The sequence below is a fragment of the Thamnophis elegans genome, chromosome 17, assembly GCF_009769535.1.
Source record: "Thamnophis elegans isolate rThaEle1 chromosome 17, rThaEle1.pri, whole genome shotgun sequence".
In the NCBI taxonomy this organism is placed as follows: Eukaryota; Metazoa; Chordata; class Lepidosauria; order Squamata; family Colubridae; genus Thamnophis; species Thamnophis elegans.
This window is the reverse complement of record NC_045557.1, coordinates 7,928,956-7,950,443: the sequence shown is the minus strand read 5'-3', so window position 1 is coordinate 7,950,443 and position 21,488 is coordinate 7,928,956. Positions and strand designations below refer to the sequence as shown.

The window sequence follows — 21,488 nt, the reverse complement described above, 5'->3', positions numbered from 1 at the left end:
AGTGAGGAGGGTTGGGGAGGAACCTGGGCCAGTCCTGGAGTCTGGGGAAAGCTCTGAGGAGGGCTCTGTGTCGGAGGCAGAGAGGGGGCCAGGGCCGTCTGACAGTTATCAGCTGCCTTCGGAGTCAGACATCAGTGAGGCAGAAGAACAGCTGGAGCCTGTTCCCAGTGTGCGCATGCACAGAGTCCCCAGATTAAGGGAAGAGCTAAAGAACAGGGGTCGACTTGGGAGGAAGGCCACAGGTGGACAGTGAATGGCCCCTCCCAGAGGGAATAAAAGAGGAGCGAAAGGGAAGTGGAGTTTGCAGGAGACCATTAGTTCGCTTCATTGGTTGGTGACTCTCCGAGACTGCTTGCCACGTTTTACAGATATCGGCCTGGCAGCTCTCCAAGCCAGAGAAGGTCTGTGACCGTAAATCCTCCTTTGAAACACTTTGCTGAGGTGAATTCACAGTTAAATTAATAAAAGGGTTTTTTTGTCAGGACAAAGAGTTTGCTTCATGCTCTTCGGAAGCCTGGGTCAGAACAAAACGGTGAGTTCTAGTCCCGTTTTAGGCATGAAAGCCAGCTGGGTGACTTTGGGCCAGTCACCAGGAGACGGTGAGTTCTAGTCCCGGCTTAGGCACGAAACCTGGCTGGGTGACTTTAGTCCAGCCATACTCTCTGAGTGTAATCCATATAGTTGCTGTTTTGGGAAAAATAGAAGTAGTACGGAGTATTTGATATGTTTGCCGCCTTGAGTTATTTGTAAAGTTAATACAAATTGGGATATTAAAAAATATAAAATATAATAAGATATTAAAATAATAGTAAAATAAAAAATACTAAAATAAATAAAGTACTGAAATAAAAAATAAAAAGCTAAAATAAAATACTAAAATACTAAAATGAATAAAATAAATGAATAAAATGAATAAAATAAATAAAATGAATAAAATAAATAAAATGAATAAAATGAATAAAATAAAAATAAATAAAATAAATAAAATAAATATAAATAAAATAAATATAAATAAAATAAATATAAATAAAATAAATAAAATAAATAAAATAAATAAAATAAATAAAATAAATAAATAAAATAATAAGATAAACTAAAATGAATAAAATAAGATAAAATAAAAAAAAAATAAGGAATAAATTTAAAAAAAAAACCACTTGGCATTTCTGTGTATCTTAAACTTTTGGGAAGAAGGAAAGAATGAATTCCACACCGATCCATCCAGAAATAGATCTATTCAAGTAAGGATAAGAAAATAAAAATCTAGGCTACACATTGAGAGTTTAACTAGTTAAAAAACACCCCTGCGGCTCAGTGGACGGACTGAACGAAAGCTTTGCGTTCCACCTGCACACAGTATTTCTCAGGGAGCCCGGCAGCCCTGCAGACAGAGAGAAAAGAACACGGGAAAATTTCACCAATGGTTGAAACAAGGGCCTAGTCCTCATGGAGGGACAACATGCAGGCAGCCCTCGACTTAAGGCTGGCCGCTTAGTGACTGTCGAAATGGACCCAATAAAAAGTCCACATACCAGAGAGACGCCATTGTTAAGTAGCAGCCACCAATTGGCCAGGGTCTGCCTGGGCAGGGGGTTGGACTAGATGACCTACAAGGCCCCTTCCCACTGTGTTTAAACCTGAACTTTCCCATGGACTCCGGGAGTCGGCCGCTTACCGCAGCTCGTCCAACTTCCTCCTCTTGATCTCGTTCAGGCGATCGCTGCGCCGGCGGGCTTCCTCCTTGAGGCGCTTGCCCTCTTCAAAGATGGCGATGCGCTCCTGGACCTGCTGCTGCTGGTGTTCCCGCACCTGGCGCCGGAGCTCATCCGCGTGCGTCATCTGGAGGGCCAACCGGCGCTCGTGTTCCTTTCGCTCCTTCTCGATCTGCTCCCGCTGGATCCTGGTGGGGGGAAAGGGGGGAGAGAAGGCGGCGGGGACTGGAGGTCAGCCTGGCAGCAAGCGAGGACTTTTAGAGATGGTCTCCCCAGGGGAGATCCTCAACGTACGGCCATAAGGGACCTCAGAGTGACTGCTACTAAGCAAGTGGAGAGGGTTTTGTCCCATTTTACAACCTTTCTGCCCACGGCTGTTAAGTGAATCACTGCGGTGGGGAAGTTAGTCACACGGCTGTTAAATCAATCTGGCTTCCCCACTGACTTGGCTTGTCCGTCGGTCGCAAAAGGCAATCATATGACCCCGGGACGTTGCAACCGTCGCGAGTCAAGTATCTGAATTTTGATCATGTGACCACAGGGAGGCTGCCTACGGTCGTTAAGGGCGAAAAATGGTCATATCGTCACTTTTTCCAGTGCCGTTGTAACTTTCAGGCGTCATTAAACTCAAGTGGTTTTTTTTTGGGGGGGGGGGGAGACAGACAGAGCATATCCTTGGCGGATGGATGTGCACCCAGCACACTTTAGAAGCCAACTTAAAGGAGCAGCAGAATAACAGAGAGGGACCTCGGAGGTCTTCTAGTCCAGCCCCGAGCTCGAACGGGATAAACCCTTCTGGACAAACGGGATGTGGTTCAGCCGTCCTCACAGCTTCAGAAGACGTACAGCGCTTCGTCTCTGAGGATGAAAACTCCAAATTTCTTGTACAGGGAGATCTTCCCTATCTCTCCCCCCCCCCCGCCCTGGCGGGTTGAACTCAACGCCCTGGAAGGATCTATGAGCTTCCTTTCACAACTGTGTCGTCCTCGTTATGAGGCAAAACGTCAATCTTATTCAACCCCGTTGATTAGACACCTTGTCATCCGATGACTCTTGCCAGTCTACCTGGTTTGACGATCGTTTTTAAGTGAATCCCCCCCCCTCCCAATCCGAAACCGATGTGTGATAACTATAATTCGCCCTCTTCCCGAGTGATTCCAATGGGTGGAACCAAACATTTGCATAGGGCTGTGATGGAGAACCCATGGCCAGATGTACCAGAGGTGACACACAGAGCCTTCTCTATCAGCTCGGGCATCGTCACTGGTTGCTCCTCTGGTTTCTGGCATGCGCATGTGCGCCAGCCAGCTGGTCTTCACAGGCGCTTGAAAACGGCCAAAAAACAGGTCGTTTTTGGGGCCGTTTTCAGGCTTTTTTGGGGGGACATTTTAAGACTGTTTTTCAGGCTGTTTTCAGGCCGTTTTCACACTGTTTTTCAGGCTGTTTTGGGGCCCATTTTCAGTCTGGTTTTTTGGTAGTTTTCAGGCTGCTTTTAGGCTGTTTTTCAGGCCATTTGGGGGCCATTTTAAGGTTGTTGTTCAGGCTGTTTTCGTGCCATTTTCAGTCCATTTTGGGGTCATTTTCTGGCTGCCTTTGGGGCTATTCTCAGGCTATTTGGGGGCCATTTTTGGGCCCGTTTTCAGGCTGTTTTTTTGGGCTGTTTTCAGGCTTTTGGGAGGTCATTTTCAGGCTGTTTTTTGGCTGTTTTCAGGCTGGTTTTGGGGCTATTTTAAGGCTGTTTTTCAGGCCATTTTCACGCTGTTTTTCAGACCATTTGGGGGCCTTTTTCAGGCTGTTTTTTGGGCAGTTTTCAGGCCGTTTTTAGGCTGTTTTTCAGGCTATTTTGGGGTCATTTTCAGGCTGTTTTGGGGCAGTTTTCAGGCCATTTTTAGGCTGTTTTTCAGGCTATTTTGGGGTCATTTTCAGGCTGTTTTGGGGCAGTTTTCAGGCCATTTTTAGGCTGTTTTTCAGGCTATTTTGGGGTCATTTTCAGGCTGTTTTGGGCAGTTTTCAGGCTGTTTTTAGGCTGTTTTTCAGGCTATTTTGGGGTCATTTTCAGGCTGTTTTTGGGCAGTTTTCAGGCCATTTTTAGGCTGTTTTTCAGGCTATTTTGGGGTCATTTAAAGGCTGTTTTGGGCAGTTTTCAGGCCGTTTTAGGCTGTTTTTCAGGCTATTTTGGGGTCATTTTCAGGCTGTTTTGGGCAGTTTTCAGGCTGTTTTTAGGCTGTTTTTCAGGCTATTTTGGGGTCATTTTCAGGCTGTTTTTGGGCAGTTTTCAGGCCATTTTTAGGCTGTTTTTCAGGCTATTTTGGGGTCATTTAAAGGCTGTTTTTGGGCAGTTTTCAGGCCATTTTTAGGCTGTTTTTCAGGCTATTTTGGGGTCATTTTCAGGCTGTTTTTGGGCAGTTTTCAGGCTGTTTTTAGGCTGTTTTTCAGGCTATTTTGGGGTCATTTTCAGGCTGTTTTTGGGCAGTTTTCAGGCCATTTTTAGGCTGTTTTTCAGGCTATTTTGGGGTCATTTAAAGGCTGTTTTTGGGCAGTTTTCAGGCCATTTTTAGGCTGTTTTTCAGGCTATTTTGGGGTCATTTTCAGGCTGTTTTTGGCAGTTTTCAGGCTGTTTTAGGCTGTTTTTCAGGCTATTTTGGGGTCATTTTCAGGCTGTTTTTTGGGCAGTTTTCAGGCCATTTTTAGGCTGTTTTTCAGGCTATTTTGGGGTCATTTAAAGGCTGTTTTTGGGCAGTTTTCAGGCCGTTTTTAGGCTGTTTTTCAGGCTATTTTGGGGTCATTTTCAGGCTGTTTTGGGGCAGTTTTCAGGCCGTTTTTAGGCTGTTTTTCAGGCTATTTTGGGGTCATTTTCAGGCTGTTTGGGGGCAGTTTTCAGGCCATTTTTAGGCTGTTTTTCGGGCTGTTTTTGTGCCATTTTCAGTCCATTTTTGGGCCATTTTCTGGCTGCTTTTGGAGCCATTTTCAAGCTGTTTTTCATGCCATTTTCCGGTTGTTTTTAGACTTTTCAGGCCATTTTCCGGGCCATTTTCGGGCTGTTTTTCGGGCTGTTTTCAGGCTATTTTGGTTTTTTTTTTTCCTTTTTGACACAAAAACGGCCCAAAAAACCAGCCTGACAACATCCAAAACCAGCCAAAAAAACAGGCAGGTTTCTGGCCCTCTGGCATGCATGTGCATTCCACTTCGGGCACTCTGTGCCAAAAAGGTGTCACCGTCCCTGGCATAGGGTAAATTTTGTTCCGGGAAAGGAGAACTGCAGCTCATTGGATTTAGCCCCAAATTAAAGAGCATATAAATTCATATCTTCGGCTCTTAAAAAAAATAAAAAGGACGGTTCTGCTGGGCTTCCGTACCTTGAGCAGTTAAGTTTGCTTTAGGGCAGAGGAAGATGGATGCCAAATTCCCGTTTGTCCTCTGCCTAGGTTGGCGTTTATCAAAATTTTAAGGTGTGCGGACTTCAACTCCCAGAATTCCCCAGCCAAGCGCGTGAGAGTGTTCGGAAACTACAGTTGGTCCAGAATGCAGCCGCGCGAGCGATATCAGTGTACCTCGGTACACCCATGTTACACCTATCCTCCGCGAGCTGCACTGGCTCCCTATTGGTCTCCAGACGCGCTACAAAGTGCTGGTGATTACCTTTAAAGCCCGACATGGCATTGGACCTGGATATATGAGAGACCGCCTCCTGCTACACACCTCCCAACGTCCGATAAGAACTCACAGGCTAGGCCTCCTCCGGGTGCCGTCGACCGGACAATGCCGGCTGGCGACCACTCGGGGGAGAGCCTTTTCCGTAGCTGCTCCAGCTCTGTGGAACGAGCTACCAGCAGAGATCCGGACCCTTCCCACTCTCGTGGCCTTCCAAAGAGCCACCAAAACCTGGCTGTTTCAACATTGAGCCGAAGTGGCGCAGTGGTTAAATGCAGCACTGCAGGCTACTTCAGCTGACTGCAGTTCAGCAGTTCGGCTGTTCAAATCTCACCGGCTCAGGGTTGACTCAGCCTTCCATCCTTCCGAGGTGGGTAAAATGAGGACCCGGATTGTTGGGAGCAATATGCTGACTCTGTAAACCGCTTAGAGAGGGCTGAAACCCCTATGAAGCGGTATATAAGTCTAACTGCTACTGGGGTTGCTGATTTTTAAATCAGGTCCAACCCGCAGCTAAGCCAAATGTATGTTGTGTGTTTTTTAAACTTTGCATGTTTCTTTCCCCTATGTGTTATTTTATTTTATTTCGTATTTGTAAGCCGCCTGGAGTCCTCTGGGATTGGGCGGCATATAAGCTCATTAAATTGCGAATTGAGTTGAAGTCCACCCTTCTTAAAATGTGTCCAGTATCCTGTTTCTCAACCTTAACAGCTTTAAGGTGTGTGGATTTCAACTCTCAGAATTCCCCAGCTAACATGGCTGCCTGGGGGAATTCTGGGAGTTGAAGTCCACACTTTTTAACGTTACGGAGGTTGAGAACGCTAGGCCGATCCTTCTCCCCCTCCTCAGGGTTTATTCCCACCAGGACCAATGGGGGAAAATTTACAGGAAGGCGACCCCACCTGACGATCCTTTCGAACTCAGCGCGGTCGCGCTGCACCTGGATGGCCAAGTTGTGCTCCTTCTGCGCCACCTGCTCCAGCCGACTCTGTTTCAACATGGCCTCCGTCTGCAGCTTCTTCTGTACGGCGTCCTTCTCCTTCCGCCGCCATTCGCGCTCATTGGCCTCCTGGTTGCGCTTGGCCCTCAGGGCGTGCTGGAGGGGCAGAGAATAGCAGAAAGACAAGAGTTGGAAGGGACCTTGGAGGTCTTCTAGTCCATCACCCTGCCTAGGCAGGAAACTCCTACACCACTTTAGACAAATGGTTATCCAGCATCTTCTTAAAGACTTCCAGTGTTGGAGCATTCACAACTTCTGGAGGCAACTTCTGTTCCACTGATTAATTGTTCTAACTGTCAGGAAATTTCTCCTCAGTTCTAAGTTGCTTCTCTCCTTGATTAGTTTCCACCCATTGCTTCTTGTTCTGCCCTCAGGTGCTTTGGAGAATAGCTTGACTCCCTCTTCTTTGAGCCCCTGAGATATTGGAAGACTGCTATCATGTCTCCCCTAGTCCTTCTTTTCATTAAACTAGACATACCCAGTTCCTGCAACCGTTCTTCATATGTTTTAGCCTCCAGTCCCCTAATCATCTTTGTTGCTCTTCTCTGCACTCTTTCCAGAGTCTCCACATCTTTATTATAATGCGGGGACCAAAATTGGATGCCGTATTTTCCATGTGTGGCCTCATCCATGTTATTAAAAAGGGTAGTTAAGTGGGCCTGGCTTCCCCATTGACTTTGCTGGGTTAGGCCAGTGGTCTCCAACCTTGGCAACTTTAAGACTTGTGGACTTCAACTCCCAGAGTTCCTCAGCCAGCTTTGCTGGCTGAGGAACTCTGGGAGTTGAAGTCCACAGGTCTTAAAGTTGCCAAGGTTGGAGACCACTGGGTTAGACAGTCACAAAAGGGGGAATGACGTAACCCCTGGGATGCTGCAACCGTCATAAATATGGGTCGGCGGCCAAGCGGCTGAATTTGGATCGCGTGGCTGTGGAGTCGTAAGTGTGACCAACGCCCGTAAGTCCCTTTTTTTGAGGACTGTCGTAACTTCAAACCAATCACTAAATTGCCTCTATTTATTTATTTAGCCACTCTCTGGCCAAAATGATTGTATTTTAATAAATTATTGAACGAAAACTGGGTTATATGTCAAGTGCCTTCAGAGACATTCTTTGGAGCCATGGAGCAGGTCTGACTGGCCCACAAGGTTTCATGGCCCCCTTTTGGGTGGGTGGGTGGGCAATTGAGGCAGAAGACCCCCCCCCCAATAACCAGGCCGCACCTGTTCTGCTTGGTGATCCTGGGCTTTTTCTTGTAGAGCGCGCAGACGCGCCGTCTCCATTTCCTTCTCCTTACGGATCTTCTCCTGCTCGGCCTCAAATTCGGCTTCCCGTGCCTGCGTTTCAGGAAGAAAACGAACCACAGACTTGGAGGTCTTCTAGTCCAACCCGCTGCTCGAGCGGAAGAAAACTGCGCGATATTTTTTTCCCCCACCTCGGAACCTTCGGCGGGGGGGGGGAGGGGGAAGGACCAACCGTCGCGCTTTGTGGGAAGGGAATTCTGCCACTCCAGAAAAGGCCCCATGGAGCTTTCCTCACAATGAGGCCCCTTTTTAGCCCCTCGGCTTTCTGCGTCCCACACCGTACCATTTTCTGCCTCTGGTACTCCAACACCCGCATGTCGGACATCTTCTCCTGGTAAAGCTTCTCCTCTTTGCGCCTCTGGTTTTCGTCGTTGATGTTCCGGATGTCAGCCTGGATCGTCAAGCGCTCCAATCTGCGGCGTTCCATTTCCTAGGCAAGACTCGAAAGAGAGAGAGAGAGAGAGAGAGAGATAGAAGGGAAAGAAGGGATAATGAAAAGAAAGGAGAAATAAAGAGAGAGAAGGAAGGAAGGAAGGAAAAAGAGAAAGAAGGAAGAGAGAGAAAGAAGGAAAAAGAAGGAAGAGAAAAAAGGGAGAGAAAGAAAGAAGAGAAAGAAGGAAGAAGAAAGAAAAAGGAAGAGAAGGAAGGAATAGAGAGAGAGAGAGGGAAAGAAAGGAGTGAAGAAAAGGAAAGAAGGAAGAGAAGGAAGGAAAAAGAGAAAGAAGGAAGAGAGAGAAAGAAGGAAAAAGAAGGAAGGAAGAGAAAAGAGGGAGAGAAAGAAAGAAGGGAAAGAAGGAAGGATGAAAAGAAAGAAAGAGAAAGAAGGAAGGAAGAAGAAAAAGGAAGAGAAGGAAGGAATAGAGAGAGAGAGAAAGAAAGGAGTGAGGAAAGGGAAAGAAGGAAGAGAAGGAAGGAAGGAAGAACTCATGACAGGTCCTTTACCTGTTAGGCGCTCATGCCTAAAGTGGGACTAGAACTCACCATCTCCTAGTGATTAGCTCAACATCACTCAGCTGGTTTTCATGCCTCAAACAATACTAGAACTCCCAATCTCCAGGCGATTGGTCCAAAGTCACCCAGCCGGCTTACATGCCTAAAGCAGTACTAGAACTCCCCGTCTCCTGGTGATTGGCCCACAATCACCCAACTGGTTTTCACGCTTAAGGCGGGAATAGAACTCACCGACTCCTGGTGATTGGCCCAAAAAGTGACCCAGCTGGTTTTCATAGCGGGACTAGAACTCATCCCCCTGCCCATCTGCTTCTGGGACTCACCCTCTCGTCTTCAAACTGCAGCCGTTCCAGATACTCCAGCATGTCCTGGGCTTCTTGGTCACGTTGCTCAGCCTTCATCGCTCGCAGTTCCTCATTTTTCTCGATCTGTTCGATGAGGTGGCGCCTCCCCCTAGAAAAGAGAAGAGAGAAGAGAGAGAAGAGAGAGAAGAGAGAGAGAGAGAGAGAGAGAGAGAGAGAGAGAGAGAGAGAGGGAGAGAGAGAGAGAGAGTGTGAGTGAAGGAGGCTTTAGAGAAGCTGCTTGCCAACTCCCAGATTTCCCCAGCCACCATGCTTCAAGATGGGTGGATTTCAACTCCCAAAATTCATTCCTTCCTTCCTTCCCTTCCTTCCTTCCTTCCTGTTAGAATGCAGCATTGGAGGCTAACTCTGCCCACTGCCAGGAGTTCAATCCTGACTCAGCCTTCCGAGGTCAGTAAAACGAGGACCCAGATTGTTGGGGGCAAGAGAGGCTGACTCTCTAAACCGCTTAGAGAGGGCTGTAAAAGCACTATGAAGTGGTATATAAGTGCTATTGCCCTTCCTTCCTTCCTTCCTTCCTTCCTTCCTTCCTTCCTCCCTTCCTGTTAGAATGCAGCATTGGAGGCTAACTCTGCCCACTGCCAGGAGTTCAATCCTGACCAGCTCAGGGTTGACTCAGCCTTCCGAAGTCAGTAAAACAAGGACCCAGATTGTTGGGGGCAAGAGGCTGACTCTCTAAACCGCTTAGAGAGGGTTGTAAAAGCATGGTGAAGCTTTATATTAATCTAAGGGCTATTGCCCTTCCATCCTTCCTTCCTTCCTTCCTTCCTTCCTTCCTTCCTTCCTTCCTTCTTGTCTGCTAGAGAGCAGACCACGGCCAGCTCCTTCACCTGTACATTTCCTCTTTCCGCTTCCGTTCCAGCTCGTCCTGCATCTGATTGGCCTTCTGCCTCTCGGCCTCCATCAGGTGGGCCACTCTCTTCTCCTCCCCGCTCAGCTCTTTCTCGATCTGCTTCTTCTCCAGGATCTGAGCGTCCCGGATGGCGTGGCACTTGGCTTCTAGGATAATCTGGCGGAGAGAACGGTAGCCCTCGACTTACAGCCGTTTGCTTAGGGAGCGCTTGGAGTTACAACGGCACTGGGGAAAAGGACCGTTTCTCCCAGTTACGACCGTTGCAGCCTCTCCTCGGGGGGAGGGGTGTGTGTCAGGTGATCAAGAGTCAAAGGCTGGGCAACTGGCATGTACTGATGACGGTTGCAGTGTGATCTCCTTCCGCGGGTTTTCTGACAATGGGGAAGCCAGATGCATTGAACAGCCGTGCTACTAAACAACCGCAGTGATTCGCTTAACAACTGAGGCAAGGAAGGTGTCAAAATGGGGCAAAACTCACATTTACAAACGTCTCGCTTAACGACAGAGGTTTTGGACTCTATTTTGGTCATAAGTCACAACCCCTGGTATGCCCAAATATGGGAGGAAGTTCACTGCTTCCATTCTCTGTCCATCGGCTCGTCATAAGAGACCATCCAGACAGAAACCCAATAGTGAACTTCCTCCCATATTTGGGCATACCAGGGGTTGTGACTTTAAATATATACCTTTCTCCCTGGCTCAGCTGATAAGGAGAGGAACTCTGTGGCTTAATGGTTAACACATCTGCCTAAGATGCAATACAGCACAGGTTCCAATCCCAGTAAGGGTATGGCTAGCTGATGAGAGCTAAATAGCTTGAAATAGATCTATACTAGTCTCCCTTTATTTATTTATCAGCACAAATACAACACAAATGTAACAAAGGCAACAATAAAAACATTGGGTTTCTGTCTGGATGGTCTCTTATGACGAGCCGATGGACAGAGAATGAAAGCAGTGAGCTTCCTCCCATATTTGGGCATACCAGGGGTTGTGACATACCAGGGGTTGTGATATATATATATATATATATCCTCTCAGGGTGTGAACTCTATTAAGATACAGCCTACTGTGCCTTAAAATGGCTTCTACTGTACTGTTGCAAAATGGCTTCAACTGTACAGCACTGTGGAGATACTACGGTAGTGCCTCGAAGCCATCTTTTACCCTTTGGGCTTCCAGGCCTGCCACGTTCAATGCTGTGGGGAAACGGGAGGGAGAATTACACGGCGTATGGGTGATACACAGCCAAAATAACATTCCTTTCTCAGAGAGTCAAGGACGTCTTGCCCTGCACCTTGAGTGGTGTGACTGGGAGGCATCTCCAGTTTTGGATGGTGCCTGGTTGGGCCATGAGATGGACATGTGGGTGCCGGGCAGGGACTTGAAGTTTCTTTTGAGTGAGGAAAACCTGGAAGCTGTCAGATTCGGGTTTTCCCAGATGTGCCAATGTGGACATCTCTAATAAAATGGAACTTTGAGGAAACTCAATCTTCTTTCATTGGGAGAGGGGGGAATGTGTTACTTGGAACCCTGACGTAACGTTTTTAGCTCCTTCAGCCCACCTCGGCGAGGGTTTTGACCTCGTCCTCCTGCTCCATCCGGAGGTTATTTGCTCGTTCCAAGAGGTACTGGGCCCGCTCCTTGGCTTCCTCTTCCAGGTCGTTGAGCTTCTCGTTTTTCTTCCGTAGGATCTCCTTGAGCTTCATGGATTTCTTGCGCTCGTTCGCAGCCACCTGGGAGGGTGGGGGTGAGAAAACGAGGAAGCCGTTTGGGTGCGTTCCCCTCCCCCCCCTCGACTCGGTTTCGACTCAGCCTGGAACTAGGAAAAACGCCTCCGGCTTCCTTTCGGGTGGAAAGACCTGCCCTGTTCCATGGAAATGCTTCTAGCCAGCATCGCAATAGATAGGATCGACAATGAAGTCAGATAAGAGGTGTTAAAAGATGCACCGAAATGGGTGCAGGGGAAAAAAAAAAAGACTGGGAAAATAAAAATAAAAACTCACTCAAACGAAGGGCTTTGAGAGGGATGGATGCAGTGACGTGCGGTGAGGTTTATGGCTGGTGAGGCAAAAAGAAAGAAAGCGGCTTTTGGCCGCCCCGCTGCTATGTCCGACATAGAGGCGTCCCGCGACTGCACCTGTCCCAAGCCCGGCCCTTCTCTCTGGCTCCTCTGCAGAGTGGTGCCCAGTTGGTGGCTCTGCCGGCGGGCTTGGGACAGGTGCACATTAATTTTGAATTCCCTTCCCTCCCTCTCTACATACCTTTTCCAGCTGTTTCACAATCACAGAGGATTTCAACTCTGCTCTTGCCTGCCATCATGAAAAGGTAAAAATGTAAAAGGAAAAAGGCAAGAGCTGCTGAGGTCAGGCTGGGCTAGCTGCTGCCAGAGTCCCCCAATGGATGACTCTGCTTAACTGTTTAAAAAAGCCTCTAAAAAAGCGCCCTCTACAGGAGGAGGCAAGAGAACCACGTGCCTCATCTACATAAGGAATTTTTCGGCTTTTAACCCTTGCTTAACTCTGCTCGAGTGATCATAAAGTCAGACTAAATGAGGCACATGGTTCTCCCGCCTCCTCCTGTAGACGGCACTTTTTAGAGGCTTTTTTAAACAGTTAAGCACTAAGCAGAGTCATCCACTGTGACTCTGGCAGCAACTAGCTCAGCCTTTTTCCTTTTACATTTTTCTTTTCATGACGACAGTGGTGAGGCTCTTCCTCCCCTGACTGCACGTCACTGGATGGATGGATGGATGGATGGATGGATGGATGGATGGATGGATGGATGGAGAGAGAGACATACAGAGAGAGAGAGATAAATAGAGATAGATTAAGAGAGAGATTAAAAGATAGATGAGGAAATAGACAGACAGACAGAGACAGAGAAATGGATAAATAGAAATAGATTAAGAGATAAATAGATGAGATTGACAGAGAGATATAGATATGATAGAGATAAAGAGTTAAAGAAGTACATAGATTAATAGATGATGAAATATAGATAGACATTTAGATAGAGAAATGGATAGAAATAGATAGGTAATAGATGATAGAGATGGATGGATGGATGGATGGATGGATGATAGGGTGGGTGGGCAGACGGGTGGGTGGGCGGGCAGGCAGGCAGGCACAGAGAGACAGATGTAGAAGTAAAGAAAAGAAAAGAGAACCCAATACAACACATCTAATTTAGATAGGACATATTTGAAGCTCAATCAGGAACAACGGCCTATCTCCTTCTATCTTGTGAATGCTCCAACACTGGAGGTTTTTAAGAAGAGACTGTATAGCCATTTGTCTGAAGCAGTGTAGAGTTTCCTGCCTGGGCAGGGGGCTGGACTAGAAGACCTCCAAGGTCCCTTCCAGATTCTATTCTATTGTATAGAGAAAATGCAGAATAACAGAGTTGGAAGGGCACCTCAGAGATCTTCTAGTCCAACCCCCTAAAGGTTTTTTTAAAAAAACAGACTTACAATGGTGGCTTCTCGCTCTGCCCTGACGGCTGCTTGCTGGTTCTCACGCTCCTCCTTCGTCAGGACTCGAGAGGATTCTTTAAGCCGCTGAAAATCCTCCGGGCTGATGATCAGGGATTCCCCGGAGGGATCCACAGTGGGGACGCTGGGGAGGGGAAGGGGAGTGGGGAGAAAGCCAGAATCAGCCAAGAATTGCAACCAGCAGGGACAAAAATCCATCCAACACAGGTCATCCTCAACTTACGACCACAACCGAGCCCGAAATTTACGTTGCTAAGTGAGAAATCTGTTAAGTTCCGCCCCTTTTTATGACTATTCCTGCCACGTTTGTGAAGCGATTCACTGCAGTGCTTCAATTAGCAACACGGTTGTTAAGCGAATCGGGTTTTCCCCATCGCTTGTTGCTTGTTGTAAGGTTGCAAAAGGAGATCGCGTGACACTATGACCGTCATAAGTGTGAGCCAGTTGAAAAGCATCCAAACGTAAATCACATAACGGTGGGGAGGCGTGTAAATGGTCCTAAGTGTGAAAACAATGTTCGTCGCTCACTTTTCCCAGCAACGTTGTAACTTTGAATGGTCACTAAGCAAACCGTCATAAGTCGAGGACTCCCTCTATTTTCTCCAGGGTGGATCTTCTCATTTAACATCCGTCCCCAACATTTCTCAACCTGGAGATGCTCTAGATTGAGCAGATAGAAACAAGGGAGGTAGTCCTCGACTTACGACCATTTGTTAAAAGGACATTTGAAATTGCTGAAAAATGGGACATATGGGTGATCGGGGTGATTAATTTTCCCCAAGGAATCTTAGGAGCAACTAGGGCTGTCGTGGAGGGCTGAGCCCATAAGCTGAACTGAAGCTCCTCCTGTTGTGGCCCACCAGCAGAGCTGGCAGCAGATTCGGACAGTGAGGAGGGTTGGGGAGGAACCTGGGCCAGTCCTGGAGTCTGGGGAAGGCTCGGAGGAGGGCTCTGTGTCAGAGGCAGAGAGGGGGACAGGGCCGTCTGACAGTTATCAGCTGCCTTCGGAGTCAGGCATCAATGAGGCAGAAGAGCATCTGGAGCCTGTTCCCAGTGTGGGCATGCACAGAACTGCCAGACGAAGGGAAGAGCTAAAGAACAGGGGTCGACTTGGGAGGAAGGCCACAGGTGGACGATGAGTGGCCCCTCCCAGAGGGAATAAAAGACGGGCGAAAGGGGAGTGGAGTTTGCAGGAGAGACAATTAGTTCGCTTCATTGGTTCGTGACTCTCCGAGACTCCTGGCCAGGTTCTGCAGAGATGGGCCTGGCAGCTCTCCAAGCCAGATGAGGTCTGTGACTGTAAATCCTCCCTTGAAAGACTTTGCTGGATGTGAAGGAGCAGAATTCACAGCAAATTAATAAAAGGGTTTTTTGTTGGGGCAACAAGGAGTTTGTTTCATGCTCTCGGGAAGCCTCAGTCAGAACACCTCCTGGTGTCCAGGTGTGGAGGGAGGAGGAGGGAGCCCGGAGCCTCACCTGTTGGCCGGTTTTCTGCTGCAGGTGTGCAATACCTCTTCCTCTTGCCTCAAGCTACACATTTGGCTTCTTCCCCTGTGGCACATTTATTTACATTTTATTTCCTAACTGCCAATTGACTTCACGCGGGCCAGACACGGATAGCCGAAGGGCCGGATGTGGCCAGAGGCCGTGAAACTCCCCGGTCTGTTATATTTTCTTCCGTTTCGTTATTGCAAGGCGCTTAGGGTAGCACCACAGTGAGACAGGCGGCAAATAAAGTTAACAGATAAGTAAATATCCACAGGGGGAGGGGGGGGCACGATGGTGGTTGATGCCCTCCTGATTGCTTCCTAGAGGGAGCTGTAGAAAAAGGTGCTTTTTTTTTTCAGGAGGCAACTGGATTTTCTTGTTTTTTCTTGTGAAGACGTTTCGCTTCTCATCCAAGAAACTTCTTCAGCTCTGACTGATGGTGGGGAAGGGAAGGATTGATCCTCCTTCAGACAGCTGGTCATTTGCATCCTTTTAGAGGGTCGTTGAGGCCACTTGGAGGTTTATTTGTGTCTTCTTTAAAGACGTTTCGCTTCTCATCAAAGAAGCTTCTTCAGTTCTGACTGGATGGTGAGGAAGGGAAGGATTGATCCTCCTTGCAGACAGCTGGTCATTTGCATCCTTTTAGAGGGTCGTTGAGGCCACTTGGAGGTTTATTTGTGTCTTCTTTAAAGACCTTTCGCTTCTCCTCCAAGAAGCTTCTTCAGTTCTGACTGGATGGTGAGGAAGGGAAGGATTGATCCTCCTTGCAGGAAGCTGGTCATTTGCATCCTTTTAGAGGGTTGTTGAGGCCTCTTGGAGGTTTATCTGGGAAGGATTTATATTCCTTGTGGACAGCTGGTCATTTGCATCCTTTTAGAGGGTCGTTGAGGCCACTTGGAGGTTTATCTCTGTCCTCAGGGTCACCAGAGTGGTGCCAATGGTTCCTGTGTTCTGCAATTTTTTCCCCTCTGGAAATCCATTCCTACCCAACACCATTCAAAGGGTCTCCATCTTAAATTGTGTAGCTAAAAGTCTCTAGAGGTTCACCGTCAACCTCTTAGCTGTACAATTCCAGAGAAAAATTGCAGACTACAGGAACCATTTGCACCACTCAGGTGACCCTGAGGACAGAGATAAACCTCCAAGTGGCCTCAACGACCCTCTAAAAGGATGCAAATGGCCAGCTGTCTGCAAGGAGGATCAATCCTTCCCTTTCCCCACCATCCAGTCAGAGCAGAAGAAGCTTCTTGGAGGAGAAGCGAAAGGTCTTTAAAGAAGACACAAATAAACCTCCAAGTGGCCTCAACGACCCTCTAAAAGGATGCAAATGGCCAGCTGTCTGCAAGGAGGATCAATCCTTCCATTCCCCACCATCCAGTCAGAACAGAAGAAGCTTCTTGGAGGAGAAGCGAAAGGTCTTTAAAGAAGACACAAATAAACCTCCAAGTGGCCTCAACGACCCTCTAAAAAGGATGCAAATGACCAGCTGTCTGCAAGGAGGATCAATCCTTCCCTTCCCCACCATCCAGCCAGAGCTGAAGAAGCTTCTCGGATGAGAAGCGAAACATCTTCAAAAGAAAAAAAAAACAAGGAAGTCCAGTTACCTCTTGAAAAAAAGCACCTTTGAGACAACCACGGCCTGGATGTCTGAGAATCTCTCACAGACTTGTAGAAAAGGAGGAGTAAAGCCAGAGTTGGAAGTGGGGTTTTTTCCAAGACCCCCGGTGGACTTACACCAGGTCCCGAATGAGGTCTCGAGTAATAAGCCGGATGGTCTCGGGTTTGCGGCCCCATCCCAGAGGTTTCCCTTTTATTGAACCCACATCATGGAGGACCACAATGGGGCTGCCGGGACGAGAGAGCTGCACATTCTGGAAAGGAGAGAGAGATGCTCAGAACGGTTTCGGAAATTCACGGGGAGGGTTTTAAAAACGTGCTTAATTATATATTTTTTAAAATACATTTACAAATAACTTCAGCGAATATATCCAATGTGGCTTCCTCCTGCTATTTTCCCCACAACAACAATCATGTGAGGTGCGGGCTGGGCTAGCCCACCCAAAGTCACCCAGCCAGTTTTCGTGCCTAAAGCAGTACTAGAACTCACTGTCTCCTGGTGGTTGGCCCAAAGTCACCCAGCTGGTTTTCATGCCTAAAACAGTATTAGAACTCACTGTCTCCTGGTGATTGGCCCAAAGTCACCCAATCAGCTTTCGTGCCTAAAGCAGTACTAGAACTCACTGTCTCCTGGTGATTGGCTCAAAGTCACCCAGTTGGTTTTCATGCTTAAAACAATACTACAACTCCAGGTCTCCTGGTGATTGGCCCAAAGTCACCCAATTAACCAGTGGACGAGCTTGCCACCAGAAATCGTGGGCACTCCACCCCTGGAGGTTTTTAACAAGAGATTGGATAGCCACTTATGGTATAGGTTCTCCGGCTTGAGCAGGGGGCTGGACTAGAAGACCTCCAAGGTCCCTTCCAGCTTCTATTCTAAGAAATCAGATCCCAGCAGCCTTCTCTCGCCCTCACCTTGGAAACCCCAAAGAGGCTCTCGTCGACTTCTGAACTCGCAGCCTTGGTCCGGTAACGGGTGCGAGAATGAGACCGGGATCTGGCTGAGGAAGTGTTGGACGAGCTGCCCAGCGAACAGACACTGCTCGGCTGCGGGGGAAGGAAGAACAAAGGTGTGAATACAAAGGTGCGTGTTCGAAATACGCACGAAACCGGCGCTTGGCGAGCTGTCCCCATTAGTTTCACAAGTCTTCTTAAAAAGCCAGGATGGCTCATATACAAGCGAGGTCCTCGGTTGGAGACCAGCATTTCCACTGTTCAGCAAGGCGGTTATTAATTGAGTCACATCCAATTTTTTTTGGTACGGTTGTTAAGCGGCTCAGTGCAGTTTGTTAAGTGAACCACGCAGTCGTTAAGCAACTCCGGCTTCTCCCATTCCGGCTGGGAAGATCCTGAATGGTGATCACATATCTCCAGGATGCGGCAACCGTCATAAATAGATGTCGGTTGCTAAGCGCCTGAATTTTGAGTGTGTGACTGTATAAGAGAGGGCATAAGAGTGAGTACTGGTTGTAAGTCACTTCTTCCCCCAGTATTAATTAATTATTTATCTATCTATCTATCTATCTATCTATCTATCTATCTATCTATCATCTATCGCTCTGTGTGTGTGTGTGTGTGTGTGTACACCAGCATAACTCTGGAACGCCTCGAGCAATTTCAACCAAACTTGGTACACAGATGACTTACTCTCTAGAAGCAAATACTGTGGGGGTTAAACACTCCTAACACCCCCGGGGGTGTGTGTTCTGTTAAGATACAGCATGTTGTGCCTTCAAATGGCTTCTACTGTACTGCCGTAAAATGGCTTGGACTGTACATCATGGTGGAGTTGCCATGGTTAACGGCTTCACAGTACTCCACAAGGGGACTCCCTCTGGTAAGGGGGAAAATCCAACATTAGAAATTACGTTTGGTCCGGACATTTTCACCCTATAAATAAATACCTGGACAACGCCTGGTTATCGGCTAGTTATTAATAATATTTGTGGTCTGTTCCCAGTGCAGGAAAATCATAACTGCCAATTCTTTAGAGGCATTGCCTTGATTTGTATCATCTTCTTCCCAAGAAGCAAAGATGTTGTAATGTATTCGCAGAAGTAGGTTATCTGTGGATCTAAGCAGCGTAATCTTTTGCAACTGGCAGATGGAAATCTTGTCCCCTACACAGGTTTTCTAAGCGCCATTCAAGATTTATTTATTTTAATATGGTACTCAGTGTGCCGATAACTTTATCAGCACCCTAAGTTATCGGTTTATGAAGTCTGTGAATTGTGGGTAGGAGTTTGAGTGAATGCAACCTTTAAATCTCTTATCAACCAAATGGGATTTTCTTTCTTTCTTTCTTTTTTTGCAAATCAGCCCTGCCAGCAAGAATTAAGCCAAGGTTTATCCTTCATTCATTTTTATCTTTCTTATGAAGGCAACTAGCCAGTGTTTGGCTGGCTTTTACCCCTGTGGTGCATGCTTCCAGCCACAGCAGATCTGCAAAGCATTTAAAACATCAAAGTTAAATTATTAAATTAAATTAAGTTAAATTAAATTAAATTAAGTTAAATTAAATTAAGCTAAATTAAATTTAAATCACCCAGAGTTGGAGGAAGGAATGAAGGATAAAAGAAAGAAGGAAGGAAAAGGGAGGGAGGGAGAAAGAAAGAAAAAAGGAAGGAAATGGGTGGGAGGAGGGAGAGAAAGAAAGGAAGGAAGGAAGGAAGGAAAGAAGAGGGTGGGAGGGAGGCAGGGAGAGAAAGAAAGGAGGGAAGGAAAAGGGAGGGAGGGAGCAAGGAGAGAGAGAGAAAGAAAGGAAAAGGGAGGGAGGGAGGCAGGGAGAGAGAAAGAAAGAAAGAAAACAAGAAAGGAAAAGGGAGAGAGGGAGAGAGAAATAAAGAAGGAAGGAGGGAGGGAAGGAAGGAAAGGGAGGGAGGGAGAAATAAAGAAGGAAGGAAGGAGGGAAGGAAGGAAAAGAGAGAGAGAGAGAAAGAAAGAAAACAAGGAAGGAAAAGGGAGAGAGAAATAAAGAAGGAAGGAGGGAGGGAAGGAAGGAAGGAAAGGGAGGGAGGGAGAGAGAAATAAAGAAGGAAGGAAGGAGGGAAGGAAGGAAAAGAGAGAGAGAGAGAAAGAAAAAAAGGAAGGAAGGAAAAGGGAGGGAGGGAGAATGAAAGAAAGAAAAAAGGAAGGAAGGAAATGTGTGGGAGGGAGGGAGGGAGGGAGAGAAAGAAAGGAAGGAAGGGAGGAAAGAAAAGGGAGGGAGGGAGGCAAGGAGAGAAAGAAAAAAGAAAGGAAGGAAAAGGAAGGGAGGGAGGCAGGGAGAGAGAGAAAGAAGGAAGGAAGGAAGGAAGGAAAAGGGAGGGAGAAAGACAGACAAAGAAAGAAAGACAAATCAGATTTCCAAGATATCCAAGAATTAAAGCCCCCTGCTAATAAATAACCTATATTCATTTCTATCCATGGCAATTTTCCCAACGCAGAACTTTTGAGGCTTAGACAGGCCTTGTTGTTTGTTTGTTTGTTTTCGTTTTTTTAAAAAAAACACAAACTCATCCCAAAATAATTAAAAAAAAACAAAAAACCAAAGATTGGGTACTGAGGGCGGGGGGGTTTCTGAGCATGTGCAGAGGGCTTGGGGTTTTATCCCTCCTCCTGGGATGATAGGCACGGGTTGAAAGGTACTCCGGGCTGATCGGATGAGCCGATCAGCCCGGCGGTTTTGCGGGCCAAGAGGGGGAAATAAACGCCCAGGCGGGTCTCACCATCTTCCGCCGCTTCCTACGCCGCGGCCCGGCTCCGCGTGTTTACTGGTCGCCATGGCAACGGCGCTCACGGCCGTACGTCTCGCCATGGCAACGACGAGGCGCGCGGCGGAAGTGACGTACTTCACCTCCTTCTTTCCCCCCCCTTTTTCCCCTTTCCCTCAGGCTTTCCTCGTGTCGGACGCGGCCTCATTCCCGCTCCGAACGGCACCGGGAGGGAAAAGCGAGCGAGCGCTGCGGTGACGGTGACGGTGGTCGCTCGAGTGGGGTTAAAAAAACAAAACACCCGCCGTTTCTCCTTCGAGACGAAATTCGGGCCTTTAAACGGCATTTCCGTCTCCGAAACGGCATTTCGAGTCCGCGTAGATCTACTAATGGGAGAGAGGCGCATCATCTGGTTGGGAGGCGGAGTTTCCGAGATGTGAGTGTTTTTCATCTCCAAAGCCACGTGGGTGTTTGTTTACCTTCAAGGCGACTAATAGGTGAATGGGCGCATGCAGAGCGTCTCTCTGTATTGCATATGCATGTCTGAAAATGCTTGTAGAAATGCGTGTTAAGAATAATAAACGGCTGAGTAGGAGCTAATGGGGATTAATCACTTTTTTATTATATCTGTATAATGTGTTTATACGTTTTACATAAAATGTTAATTCAATTTAACCCAAATACACACACACACACACATATACATACATGCATATGTGCAGTAAATTATATATACCTTGTTTTACTGAAAATAAAACACTGTCTTTTCTTTTGACTCCCGAAATAAGCACTTGGCCTTATTTTCTGGGAGGTCGTGTGTGTGTGTGTGTGTGTGTGTGTGTGTGTGTGTGTGTGTGTGTGTGTGTATTTGTGTGTGATAAATATAATTTATTAGATTTGTGCGCCACCCATCTTATCTAGAAGTGTGTGTGTGTGTTTGTGTGTTTGTGTGTGCATTGCACGCACCCACAGAATATATATACATACATACATAAATACATACATTGCATACACATACACTCATATAAGTATGTGTGTTTATGTATGTGTGTATGTGTGTGTATTAAATTTATATGCCACCCATCTCACATATATATGTAAGAGTTGCCTCTAAGCGAGTTGTTTGGCATATAAATTTAATAAATAAATCAGAATTTTTCAATGCAGTAATATATATATATATAAAGCAGAACAACAAAGAAAGTAAGAAATAGAAAAAGAAAGAATGACAACCTGTTATGTCTTCTGCCCTTCTTTCTTTTTGTTAAAAATGATTTTATTGATTGGTTTTTTTCCTTTTAACATATATGAGTGCTTAGTGAACAGGACTTTGTCTGGGTCAATTTACTTTATATAAAATACTGATAA

The 21,488-nt window shown here is 46.9% G+C and overlaps 1 protein-coding gene across 1 annotated transcript; it reads right to left on the bottom strand.

The window, feature by feature from the left end:
* Nucleotides 1-1,187: 1,187 nt before the first annotated feature.
* Nucleotides 1,188-20,194, bottom strand: CFAP45 (cilia and flagella associated protein 45). The gene is made up of 12 exons (XM_032234152.1): nucleotides 20,136-20,194; nucleotides 17,344-17,475; nucleotides 16,546-16,682; nucleotides 13,303-13,447; nucleotides 11,396-11,566; nucleotides 9,808-9,986; nucleotides 8,939-9,068; nucleotides 7,948-8,094; nucleotides 7,584-7,697; nucleotides 6,266-6,459; nucleotides 1,676-1,900; nucleotides 1,188-1,381 (listed from the first exon to the last, which is right to left on the bottom strand). The coding sequence occupies exons 1-12, from the start codon at nucleotides 20,136-20,138 to the stop codon at nucleotides 1,312-1,314; spliced, it is 1,647 nt and encodes a 548-aa protein (XP_032090043.1). The 5' UTR covers nucleotides 20,139-20,194; the 3' UTR covers nucleotides 1,188-1,311.
* Nucleotides 20,195-21,488: the final 1,294 nt, after the last annotated feature.

Bases quoted from the DNA above. Each gene is read 5' to 3' on its own strand.
- CFAP45 (XM_032234152.1), bottom strand. The intron at 9,069-9,807 runs GTGAAGGAGCTG...TCTCTTTTCTAG, and splicing joins CGGAAAGAGGAAATGTACAG to GGGGAGGCGCCACCTCATCG. The intron at 8,095-8,938 runs GTGAGTCCCAGA...AGTCTTGCCTAG, and splicing joins TGCAGTTTGAAGACGAGAGG to GAAATGGAACGCCGCAGATT.